The sequence below is a fragment of the Oncorhynchus tshawytscha genome, linkage group LG14 (genome assembly GCF_018296145.1).
Source record: "Oncorhynchus tshawytscha isolate Ot180627B linkage group LG14, Otsh_v2.0, whole genome shotgun sequence".
NCBI classification, from domain to species: Eukaryota; Metazoa; Chordata; class Actinopteri; order Salmoniformes; family Salmonidae; genus Oncorhynchus; species Oncorhynchus tshawytscha.
Window position 1 is genome coordinate 49,550,382 of NC_056442.1, and position 12,881 is coordinate 49,563,262.

The 12,881-nt window shown below is 50.8% G+C and overlaps 1 protein-coding gene across 1 annotated transcript in view; it reads right to left on the reverse strand.

Annotated features, from left to right (window-relative positions):
* LOC112267480 (cytoplasmic dynein 2 heavy chain 1) overlaps positions 1–12,881 on the reverse strand; it is a 313,178-nt gene that overhangs the window by 147,271 nt on the left and 153,026 nt on the right. The window contains exon 72 of the mRNA XM_042297612.1: positions 2,876–2,965. Coding sequence (XP_042153546.1) covers positions 2,876–2,965 — 90 coding nt within the window. The remainder of the gene's footprint in view (positions 1–2,875; positions 2,966–12,881) is intronic.

Consider the following 12,881-nt stretch of genomic DNA (forward strand, 5'->3'; position numbering starts at 1 on the left):
ACTAAGCAACTTAGTGTATGTAAACCCACTGGAATTGTGATACAGTGAATTATAAGTGAAATAATCTGTCCGTAAACAATTGTTTGAAAAATGACTTGTGCCATGCACAAATAGATGTCTTAACCGACTTGCAAAAACTATAGTTTTTTAACCTCTCTGGGATATTCTGGACGCAAGCGTCCCACTTCAACAACAGCCAGTGAAATTGCAGGGCGCCAAATCCAAAAGAACAGAAATCCCATAATTAAAATTCCTCAAACATACAAGTATTTTACACCATTTTAAAGACAAACTTCTTGTAAATACAGCCACTGTGTCCGATTTCAAAAAGGCTTTACGACGAAAGCACACCAAACGATTATGTTAGGTCAGTATCTAGTCACAGAAAAACACAGCCATTTTTCCAGCCAAAGAGAGGAGTCACAAAAAGCAGAAATATAGATAAAATGAATCACTAACCTTTGATGATCTCCATCAGATGACACTCATAGGACTTCATGTTACACAATACATGTATGTTTATTTTGATAAAGTTCATTTTTATATCCAAAAATCTTAGTTTACATTGGCGCGTTATGTTCAGTAGTTCCAAAACATCTGGTGATTTTGCAGAGAGCCACATCAATTTACAGAAATACTCAAAATAAACATTGCTAAAATATACAAGTGTTATGCATGGAATTTTAGATCCACTTCTCCTTAATGCAACCGCTGTGTCAGATTTCAAAAAGCTTTACCGAAAAGCACACCATGCAATAATCTGAGTACAGCGCTCAGACAACCAACCAAGACATACAGATATCTGCCATGTTGTGGAGTCAACAGAAGTCAGAAATAGCATTATAAATATTCACTTACCTTTGATGATCTTCATCAGACTGCACTCCCAGGAATCCACAGTGACTACCCCAGTCCATCATTTATGTCATTTTTGTTTGCGCGTTTAATACACAATCCAAACTCACGACACGCGGGCGAGTCCAGGCGAAAGTCCAGGCGAAAGTTCAGATGCAAACTCTTATTACAGTTCGTAGAAACATGTCAAACGAAGTATATAATCAATCTTTAGGATGTTTTGAACATAAATCTTCAATAATGTTTCAACCGGAGAATTCCTTTGTCTGTAGAAATGCAATGGAACAGAGCTAACTCTCACTTGAGCACGCGTGGTCAGCTCATGGCACTCTGGCAGACCTCTGGACTCATTCAGCTCCCATTCCCCCCTCCTTCAGAGTAGAAGCATCAAACAAGGTTCTAAAGACTGTTGACATCTAGTGGAAGTCTTAGGAAGTGCAATATGACTCCATAGACACTGTATATTCGATAGGCAATGAGTTGAAAAATTACAAACCTCAGATTTCCCACTTCCTGGTTGGATTTTTTTCTCAGGTTTTTGCCTACCATATGAGTTGTGTCTGTGAGTTATACTCACAGACATCATTCAAACAGTTTTAGAAACTTCAGAGTGTTTTCTATCAAAATGTACTAATTATATGCATATTATAGCTTTTAGGACTGAGTAGCAGGCAGTGTACTCAGGGCACCTTTTTATCCAAGCTACTCAATACTGCCCCCCAGTCCCAAAGAAGTTAACAAGAAATTTGTGGAGTGGTTGAAAAACAAGTTTTAATGAGTCCAACCTAAGTGTAGGTAAACTTCCGACTTCAACTGTAGGAAAGCTCATTAACTAGACAGGAAAGGTCATTAACTAGACAGGAAAGGTCTTTAACTAGACAGGAAAGGTCTTTAACTTGACAGGAAAGGTCTTTAACTAGACAGGAAAGGTCTTTAACTAGACAGGAAAGGTCTTTATCTCCTCCTGCCTCATTTCTTTCTCTCAGAGGAGATGAAGTATTCAGAACTCCAATAAAAACTCAAACACACGCCTCTTTTGTTTACTCTCGTGTCTCTGGTAGGATATATGGTGTGTGTGTGTGTGTGTGTGTGGATGTGGGTTTGTGTGTGTGTGTGTATGTGTGTGTGTCTCTGATAGGATATATGGAGTGTGTGTGTGTTTGTGTGTGTGTTGGAGAACAAAAGGAAAACTTCAGAGCGTCTCATCTCAAAGCCTGACCTTTCCACTCCGCCGTTACCCAGCATTCCCTCTGCTCCGACGTGATGCTCATGCAGAGTGCTGCTGCTCTCCACACACACACTGGCATTTCAGAGGTCCAGTGTCCTCTAGCACCAGTCCTGACCAATCAGACGAAGTTTTTCTTGTGTGATTTACCAGAGATTACTACTTGACCAGAGGAAGCCTGTTATTATAGGTTACTTAAAGTTCCCTTTATGATACTATTTCACTATCTGTGTGTGCGTGTGGACTGCCGATCCAGTGACAGAAGGGAAGGGAGTGAGAAAAAGAAAGACTGACACACTGACAGCAGCAACACCTGGAACCTGTCAAACCAACAGATATCACCTTAACCATAGCTCTCTCTCTCTCTCTCAACAGCGTAGCCTCATGTTAATCCAGTGTTTCATCTATGTTAATGTGAGGACGGCAGCAGATGGACTAAGCTGAGAGGTTAATGCAGATACTGTCTGTCCTCCAGCCATATCTATTGACTGACACACACACACACACACACACACACACACACACACACACACACACGGAGGCTGGTGAGGGGAGGACGGCTCATACTAATGTCTTGGAACGGCGCGATGGAATGGCATCAAACACCTGGAAACCATGTGTTTGATGTATTTGAAACCATTCCACTGATTCCGCACCAGTCATTACAAGCCCGTCCTCCTCAATTAAGGTGCCACCAACCTCCTGTGACACACACACGTCTGTCCTGCCAGCAGACACCTTATTCTGTACATCGGCCTGTCCTTGACTGCAGTGTATGCATGTGTGTGTTCTGACCTTGAAGAGTGAGCGGCAGACGTATTCGTACACCATGCTCTTCAGACTGGCCTCCAGGGCTGCTATCCTGGCCTCCGTAGTCTCTGCCTCCTGGGGATGGGTGATAGATGGATGACAGCTGTCAGTTACATTGTGAAACAAACGAGTCACACGGCATTGTGATATATTTACCCTTCACAGCACTGTGATATATTTACCCTTCACTGCGATATATTTACCCTTCACAGCACTGTGATATATTTACCCTTCACAGCACTGTGATATATTTACCTTCACGGCACTGTGATATATTTACCCTTCACTGCACTGTGATATATTTACCCTTCACGGCACTGTGATATATTTACCTTCACGGCACTGTGATATATTTACCCTTCACGGCACTGTGATATATTTACCCTTCACGGCACTGTGATATATTTACCCTTCACGGCACTGTGATATATTTATCCTTCACGGCACTGTGATATATTTACCCTTCACAGCACTGTGATATATTTACCCTTCACAGCACTGTGATATATTTACCCTTCACAGCACTGTGATATATTTACCCTTCACTGCACTGTGATATATTTACCTTCACAGCACTGTGATATATTTACCCTTCACAGCACTGTGATATATTTACCCTTCACAGCACTGTGATATATTTATCCTTCACGGCACTGTGATATATTTACCCTTCACAGCACTGTGATATATTTACCTTCACAGCACTGTGATATATTTACCCTTCACAGCACTGTGATATATTTATCCTTCACTGCACTGTGATATATTTACCCTTCACAGCACTGTGATATATTTACCCTTCACTGCACTGTGATATATTTACCCTTCACGGCACTGTGATATATTTACCCTTCACAGCACTGTGATATATTTATCCTTCACTGCACTGTGATATATTTACCCTTCACAGCACTGTGATATATTTATCCTTCACGGCAGTGTGATTTATTGATGTGTTGAGGATGGGCCAATAGTGATAGTTATATGTGCTAAAAACATGGAAGATAGTTAGCAGAACTCTCTCACCCTATCCCCCTCCACTCCCCCTCCTCTCCAGTCTCTCCACTCCCCCTCCTCTCCAGAACTCTCTCACCCTATCCCCCTCCTCTCCAGTCTATCCACTCCCCCTCCTCTCCAGTCTCTCCACTCCCCCTCCTCTCCAGTCTCTCCACTCCCCCTCCTCTCCAGTCTCTCCACTCCCCCTCCTCTCCAGTCTCTCCACTCCCCCTCCTCTCCAGTCTCTCCACTCCCCCTCCTCTCCAGTCTCTCCACTCCCCCTCCTCTCCAGTCTCTCCACTCCCCCTCCTCTCCAGTCTCTCCACTCCCCCTCCTCTCCAGTCTCTCCACTCCCCCTCCTCTCCAGCCTCTCCACTCCCCCTCTTCTCCAGTCTCTCCATTCCCCCTCCTCTCCAGTCTCTCCACTCCCCGCTCCTCTCCAGTCTCTCCACTCCCCGCTCCTCTCCAGTCTCTCCACTCCCCCTCCTCTCCAGTCTCTCCATTCCCCCTCTTCTCCAGTCTCTCCACTCCCCCTCCTCTCCAGTCTCTCCACTCCACCCCCTCTCCAGTCTCTCCACTCCCCCTCCTCTCCAGTCTCTCCATTCCCCCTCTTCTCCAGTCTCTCCACTCCCCCTCCTCTCCAGTCTCTCCACTCCACCCCCTCTCCAGTCTCTCCACTCCCCCTCCTCTCCAGTCTCTCCATTCCCCCTCCTCTCCAGTCTCTCAACTCCCCCTCCTCTCCAGTCTCTCAACTCCCCCTCCTCTCCAGTCTCTCCACTCCCCCTCCTCTAGTCTCTCCACCCCCTCTCCAGTCTCTCCACTCCAGTCTCTCCATTCCCCCTCCTCTCCAGTCTCTCCACTACCCCTCCTCTCCAGTCTCTCTACTCCCCCTCTTCTCCAGTCTCTCTACTCCCCCTCTTCTCCAGTCTCTCTACTCCCCCTCCTCTCCAGTCTCTCTACTCCCCTCCTCTCCAGTCTCTCTACTCCCCCTCCTCTCCAGTCTCTCTACTCCCCCTCCTCTCTAGTCTCTCCACTCCCCATCCTCTCCAGTCTCTCCACTCCCCCTCCTCTCCAGTCTCTCCATTCCCCCTCATCTCCAGTCTCTCAACTCCCCCTCCTCTCCAGTCTCTCCACTCCCCCTCCTCCAGTCTCTCCACTCCCCCCCTCCTCTCCACCCCCTCCTCTCCAGTCTCTCCACTCCCCCTCCTCTCCAGTCTCTCCACTCCCCCTCCTCTCCAGTCTCTCCACTCCCCCTCCTCTCCAGTCTCTCCACTCCCCCTCCTCTCCAGTCTCTCCACTCCCCCTCCTCTCCAGTCTCTCCACTCCCCCTCTTCTCCAGTCTCTCCACTCCCCGCTCCTCTCCAGTCTCTCCACTCCCCGCTCCTCTCCAGTCTCTCCACTCCCCGCTCCTCTCCAGTCTCTCCCTCCCCCTCCTCTCCAGTCTCTCCATTCCCCCTCTTCTCCAGTCTCTCCATTCCCCCTCCTCTCCAGTCTCTCCACTCCCCCTCCTCTCCAGTCTCTCCACTCCACCCCCTCTCCAGTCTCTCCACTCCCCCTCCTCTCCAGTCTCTCCATTCCCCCTCCTCTCCAGTCTCTCAACTCCCCCTCCTCTCCAGTCTCTCCACTCCCCCTCCTCTAGTCTCTCCACCCCCCTCTCCAGTCTCTCCACTCCAGTCTCTCCATTCCCCCTCCTCTCCAGTCTCTCCACTCCCCCTCCTCTCCAGTCTCTCTACTCCCCCTCTTCTCCAGTCTCTCTACTCCCCCTCTTCTCCAGTCTCTCTACTCCCCCTCCTCTCCAGTCTCTCTACTCCCCCTCCTCTCCAGTCTCTCTACTCCCCCCCTCTCTCTAGTCTCTCCACTCCCCATCCTCTCCAGTCTCTCCACTCCCCCTCCTCTCCAGTCTCTCCATTCCCCCTCATCTCCAGTCTCTCAACTCCCCCTCCTCTCCAGTCTCTCCACTCCCCCTCCTCCAGTCTCTCCACTCCCCCTCCTCTCCACCCCCTCCTCTCCAGTCTCTCCACTCCCCCTCCTCTAGTCTCTCCACTCCCCCTCTCCAGTCTCTCCACTCCCCCTCTCCAGTCTCTCCACTCCAGTCTCTCCACTCCCCCTCCTCTCCAGTCTCTCCACTTCCCCCTACTCTCCAGTGTCTCCACTCCCCCTCCTCTCCACCCCCTCCTCTCCAGTCTCTCAACTCCCCCTCCTCTACAGTCTCTCCACTCCCCCTCCTCTACAGTCTCTCTATTACCCCTCCTCTCCAGTCTCTCCACTCCCCCTCCTTTCTAGTCTCTCCACTCCCCTTCCTCTCCCCCTCCTCTCCAGTCTCTCCACTCCCCCTCCTCTCCACTCCCCCTCCTCTCCAGTCTCTCCACTCCCCCTCTCCAGTCTCTTCACTCCCCCTCCTCTCCAGTCTCTCTATTACCCCTCTTCTCCAGTCTCTCTATTCCTCCTCCTCTCCAGTCTCTCTACTCCCCCTCCTCTCCAGTCTCTCCACTCCCCCTCTCCAGTCTCTTCACTCCCCCTCCTCTCCAGTCTCTCTATTACCCCTCTTCTCCAGTCTCTCTATTCCTCCTCCTCTCCAGTCTCTCCACTCCCCCTCCTCTCCAGTCTCTCCACTCCCCCTCCTCTCCAGTCTCTCTATTACCCCTCCTCTCCAGTCTCTCTACTCCCCATCCTCTCCAGTCTCTCTATTCCTCCTCCTCTCCAGTCTCTCTATTCCTCCTCCTATAGTCCCTCTCTCTTCCCTGTGTGTAGAAAACACACCCATTACACGGTCTCCCCCTCTCTCTCATTCAGAGCACATCTCAATGGGAACACGACCGTCTGAAGGCCCCATCAACTGCAGTGCACGGACAGAACTAATTCTCCTCAATTACACACACACACACACACACACACACACACACACACACACACACACACACACACACACACACACACACACACACACACACACACACACACACACACACACACACACACACACACGTTTGAAGTTCTCCTTGAAGTGGCAGCTGGGTTGGGGGTCGCCAGTAAAGCTGTCATAGAGGGTGTGGAATGGAGTCATCATAGGGAAGGGTGCAGGGTTAGAGCTGCTCTGTCCAATTTCACACACACACACACACACACACACACACACACACACACACACACACACACAAACAAACCATGTCATGTCCAATTACACCAAAGTCCCAAGGTATAGGGATCAGAGAAATAAATAAAGTAGAGAGAATCAAGCCAGGCCTCTCTCCCTTACTGCCTTCATCTCTATTCTCTATGACCTCAGTATCTCTCCCTTACTGTCTTCATCTCTATTCTCTATGACCTCACGATCTCTCCTCATCTCTCTCCCTTACTGCCTTCATCTCTATTCTCTATGACCTCCGTATCTCTCCTCATCTCTCCCCCTTACTGCCTTCATCTCTATTCTCTATGACCTCAGTATCTCTCCTCCTCTCTCCCCCTTACTGCCTTCATCTCTATTCTCTATGACCTCCCCCGTATCTCTCCTCATCTCTCTCCCCTTACTGCCTTCATCTCTATTCTCTATGACCTCAGTATCTCTCCTCATCTCTCCCCCTTACTGCCTTCATCTCTATTCTCTATGACCTCAGTATCTCTCCTCATCTCTCCCCCTTACTGCCTTCATCTCTATTCTCTATGACCTCAGTATCTCTCCTCATCTCTCCCTTACTGCCTTCATCTCTATTCTCTATGACCTCAGTATCTCTCCTCATCTCTCCCTTACTGCCTTCATCTCTATTCTCTATGACCTCAGTATCTCTCCTCATCTCTCCCCCTTACTGCCTTCATCTCTATTCTCTATGACCTCAGTATCTCTCCTCATCTCTCCCTTACTGCCTTCATCTCTATTCTCTATGACCTCAGTATCTCTCCTCATCTCTCCCCCTTACTGCCTTCATCTCTATTCTCTATGACCTCAGTATCTCTCCTCATCTCTCCCCCTTACTGCCTTCATCTCTATTCTCTATGACCTCAGTATCTCTCCTCATCTCTCCCCCTTACTGCCTTCATCTCTATTCTCTATGACCTCAGTATCTCTCCTCATCTCTCCCCCTTACTGCCTTCATCTCTATTCTCTATGACCTCAGTATCTCTCCTCATCTCTCCCCTTACTGCCTTCATCTCTATTCTCTATGACCTCAGTATCTCTCCTCATCTCTCCCCTTACTGCCTTCATCTCTATTCTCTATGACCTCAGTATCTCTCCTCATCTCTCCCCCTTACTGCCTTCATCTCTATTCTCTATGACCTCAGTATCTCTCCTCATCTCTCCCCCTTACTGCCTTCATCTCTATTCTCTATGACCTCAGTATCTCTCCTCATCTCTCCCCTTACTGCCTTCATCTCTATTCTCTATGACCTCAGTATCTCTCCTCATCTCTCTCTATGACCTTATCTGCCTTCATCTCTCATTCTCTATGACCTCAGTATCTCTCCCTTACTGCCTTCATCTCTATTCTCTATGACCTCAGTATCTCTCCCTTACTGCCTTCATCTCTATTCTCTATGACCTCAGTATCTCTCCCTTACTGCCTTCATCTCTATTCTCTATGACCTCAGTATCTCTCCTCATCTCTCCCCCTTACTGCCTTCATCTCTATTCTCTATGACCTCAGTATCTCTCCTCATCTCTCCCCCTTACTGCCTCATCTCATCTCTGAAACCATCTACCAATCAGAGATCATACATAGCTCACAGTACACACATACAAACACACACACACACACACACACACACACAAGCCGAGAGAAGTGTTCAGCGACACACTCAACTCATCCTGTTGTACAGTGTGTGAACTCCCGTTGGGGTGAGACTAAGCGCTAATTCCCCAAATCCCGTGGGATCTCTTTGTAAACGGTGCCATCCAGGAATGTCGCCAAGCAGCAGCTGGTCACCGTAGCAACAGCCAGCCAAACTCTGTGTGTGTTTATTTCAGAAAATGGAAAGGTTGAGGTGGGCTGAGAAGATAAATATCTAGCAAATAGGAAAAAGTGTGTCTGTGTGTGTGAGGGGCCAGTACTTCCTGATCCCATTATCCCACCATGACAACACGAAGTACCTCCTGATCTAATTATCATACCATGACTACACCCAGTACCTCCTGATCTCATTATCATACCATGACAACACCCAGTACCTCCTGATCTCATTATCATACCATGACAACACCCAGTACCTCCTGATCTCATTATCATACCATGACTACACCCAGTACCTCCTGATCTCATTATCATACCATGACAACACCCAGGACCTCCTGATCTCATTATCATACCATGACTACACCCAGTACCTCCTGATCCCAATATCATACCATGACTACACCCAGTACCTCCTGATCCCATTATCATACCATGACTACACCCAGTACCTCCTGATCCCATTATCATACCATGACTACACCCAGTACCTCCTGATCCCATTATCATACCATGACTACACCCAGTACTTCCTGATCCCAATATCATACCATGACTACACCCAGTACCTCCTGATCCCAATATCATACCATGACTACACCCAGTCCCTCCTGATCCCATTATCATACCATGACTACACCCAGTCCCTCCTGATCCCATTATCATACCATGACAACACCCAGTACCTCCTGATCCCATTATCATACCATAACATCACCCAGTCTGTCCTGATCCCATTATCATACCATGGCTACACCCAGTCTGATGGGTGGAGAGAGAGGTCTGATGGGAGGAGAGAGAGGTCTGATGGGAGGAGAGGGGAGTCTGATGGGAGGAGAGAGTGTCTGATGGGAGGAGAGAGAGGTCTGATGGGAGGAGAGAGAGGTCTGATGGGAGGAGAGAGCAGTCTGATGGGAGGAGAGAGAGGTCTGATGGGAGGAGAGAGAGGTCTGATGGGAGAGAGAGAGGTCTGATGGGAGGAGAGAGAGGTCTGATGGGAGGAGAGAGCAGTCTGATGGGAGGAGAGGGGAGTCTGATGGGAGGAGAGGGAGTCTGATGGGAGGAGAGAGCAGTCTGATGGGAGGAGAGAGAGGTCTGATGGGAGGAGAGGGAGTCTGATGGGAGGAGAGGGGAGTCTGATGGGAGGAGAGGGGAGTCTGATGGGGGAGGAGAGGGAGTCTGATGGGAGGAGAGGGGAGTCTGATGGGAGGAGAGGGGAGTCTGATGGGGGAGGAGAGGGGAGTCTGATGGGAGGAGAGGGGAGTCTGATGGGAGGAGAGAGGAGTCTGATGGGAGGAGAGAGGAGTCTGATGGGAGGAGAGAGGAGTCTGATGGGAGGAGAGGGGAGTCTGATGGGAGGAGAGGGGAGTCTGATGGGAGGAGAGGGGAGTCTGATGGGAGTAGAGGGGAGTCTGATGGGAGGAGAAAGAGGTCTGATGGGAGGTTAGAGAGGTCTGATGGGAGGTGAGGGGAGTCTGATGGGAGGAGAGAGCGGTCTGATGGGGAGGAGAGAGAGGTCTGATGGGAGGAGAGAGAGGTCTGATGAGAGGAGAGAGAGGTCTGATGGGAGGTGAGAGAGGTCTGATGGGAGGAGAGGGGAGTCTGATGGGAGGAGAGGGGAGTCTGATGGGAGGAGAGAGAGGTCTGATGAGAGGAGAGAGAGGTCTGATGGGAGGTGAGAGAGGTCTGATGGGAGGTGAGAGAGGTCTGATGGGAGGTGAGAGAGGTCTGATGAGAGGAGAGAGGAGTCTGATGGGAGGTGAGAGAGGTCTGATGGGAGGAGAGAGGTCTGATGGGAGGAGAGAGGTCTGATGGGAGGTGAGAGAGGTCTGATGAGAGGAGAGAGGAGTATGATGGGAGGAGAGAGAGGTCTGATGGGAGGTGAGGGGAGTCTGATTGGGAGGAGAGGGGAGTCTGATGGGAGGAGAGAGAGGAGTCTGATGGGAGGAGAGAGAGGTCTGATGGGAGGTGAGGGGAGTCTGATGGGAGGAGAGAGCGGTCTGATGGGAGGAGGGAGATGAGTCTGATTGGAGGAGAGAGCGGTCTGATGGGAGGTGAGAGAGGTCTGATGGGAGGTGAGAGAGGTCTGATGGGAGGTGAGGGGAGTCTGATGGGAGGTGAGAGAGGTCTGATGGGAGGAGAGAGAGGTCTGATGAGAGGAGAGAGAGGTCTGATGAGAGGAGAGAGAGGTCTGATGAGAGGTGAGAGAGGTCTGATGGGAGGTGAGAGAGGTCTGATGGGAGGTGAGAGAGGTCTGATGGGAGGTGAGAGAGGTCTGATGGGAGGTGAGAGAGGTCTGATGGGAGGTGAGGGGAGTCTGAAGGGAGGAGAGAGCGGTCTGATGGGAGGAGAGAGATGAGTCTGATGGGAGGAGAGAGAGGTCTGATGGGAGGTGAGAGAGGTCTGATGGGAGGTGAGAGAGGTCTGATGGGAGGTGAGAGAGGTCTGATGGGAGGTGAGAGAGGTCTGATGGGAGGTGAGAGAGGTCTGATGGGAGGAGAGGGGAGTCTGATGGGAGGAGAGGGGAGTCTGATGGGAGGAGAGGGGGTCTGATGAGAGGAGAGAGAGGTCTGATGGGAGGTGAGAGAGGTCTGATGGGAGGTGAGAGAGGTCTGATGGGAGGTGAGAGAGGTCTGATGAGAGGAGAGAGGAGTCTGATGGGAGGTGAGAGAGGTCTGATGGGAGGAGAGAGGTCTGATGGGGGAGGAGAGAGGTCTGATGGGAGGTGAGAGAGGTCTGATGAGAGGAGAGAGGAGTCTGATGGGAGGAGAGAGAGGTCTGATGGGAGGTGAGGGAGTCTGATTGGGAGGAGAGGGGAGTCTGATGGGAGGAGAGAGAGGAGTCTGATGGGAGGAGAGAGAGGTCTGATGGGAGGTGAGGGGAGTCTGATGGGAGGAGAGGGGTCTGATGGGAGGAGAGGGGAGTCTGATGGGAGGAGAAAGAGGTCTGATGGGAGGTTAGAGAGGTCTGATGGGAGGTGAGGGGAGTCTGATGGGAGGGAGAGCGGTCTGATGGGAGGAGGGAGATGAGTCTGATGGGAGGAGAGAGCGGTCTGATGGGAGGTGAGAGAGGTCTGATGGGAGGTGAGGGGAGTCTGATGGGAGGTGAGAGAGGTCTGATGGGAGGAGAGAGAGGTCTGATGAGAGGAGAGAGAGGTCTGATGAGAGGAGAGAGAGGTCTGATGAGAGGTGAGAGAGGTCTGATGGGAGGTGAGAGAGGTCTGATGGGAGGTGAGAGAGGTCTGATGGGAGGTGAGAGAGGTCTGATGGGAGGTGAGGGGAGTCTGAAGGGATGGGAGAGAGAGGTCTGATGGGAGGAGAGAGATGAGTCTGATGGGAGGAGAGAGAGGTCTGATGGGAGGTGAGAGAGGTCTGATGGGAGGTGAGAGAGGTCTGATGGGAGGTGAGAGAGGTCTGATGGGAGGTGAGAGAGCTCTGATGGGAGGTGAGAGAGGTCTGATGGGAGGTGAGAGAGGTCTGATGGGAGGTGAGAGAGGTCTGATGGGAGGTGAGAGAGGTCTGATGGGAGGTGAGAGAGGTCTGATGGGAGGTGAGAGAGGTCTGATGGGAGGAGAGAGAGGTCTGATGGGAGGTGAGAGAGGTCTGATGGGAGGTGAGAGAGGTCTGATGGGAGGTGAGAGAGGTCTGATGGGGAGAGAGAGGTCTGATGGGAGGTGAGGGAGTCTGATGGGAGGAGAGGGGTCTGATGGGAGGAGAGGGGAGTCTGATGGGAGGAGGGAGATGAGTCTGATGGGAGGAGAGAGCGGTCTGATGGGAGGTGAGAGAGGTCTGATGGGAGGTGAGAGAGGTCTGATGGGAGGTGAGGGGAGTCTGATGGGAGGAGAGAGCGGTCTGATGGGGAGGAGGGAGATGAGTCTGATGGGAGGAGAGAGCGGTCTGATGGGAGGTGAGAGAGGTCTGATGGGAGGTGAGAGAGGTCTGATGGGAGGTGAGGGGAGTCTGATGGGAGGTGAGAGAGGTCTGATGGGAGGAGAGAGAGGTCTGATGAGAGGAGAGAGAGGTCTGATGAGAGGAGAGAGAGGTCTGATGAGA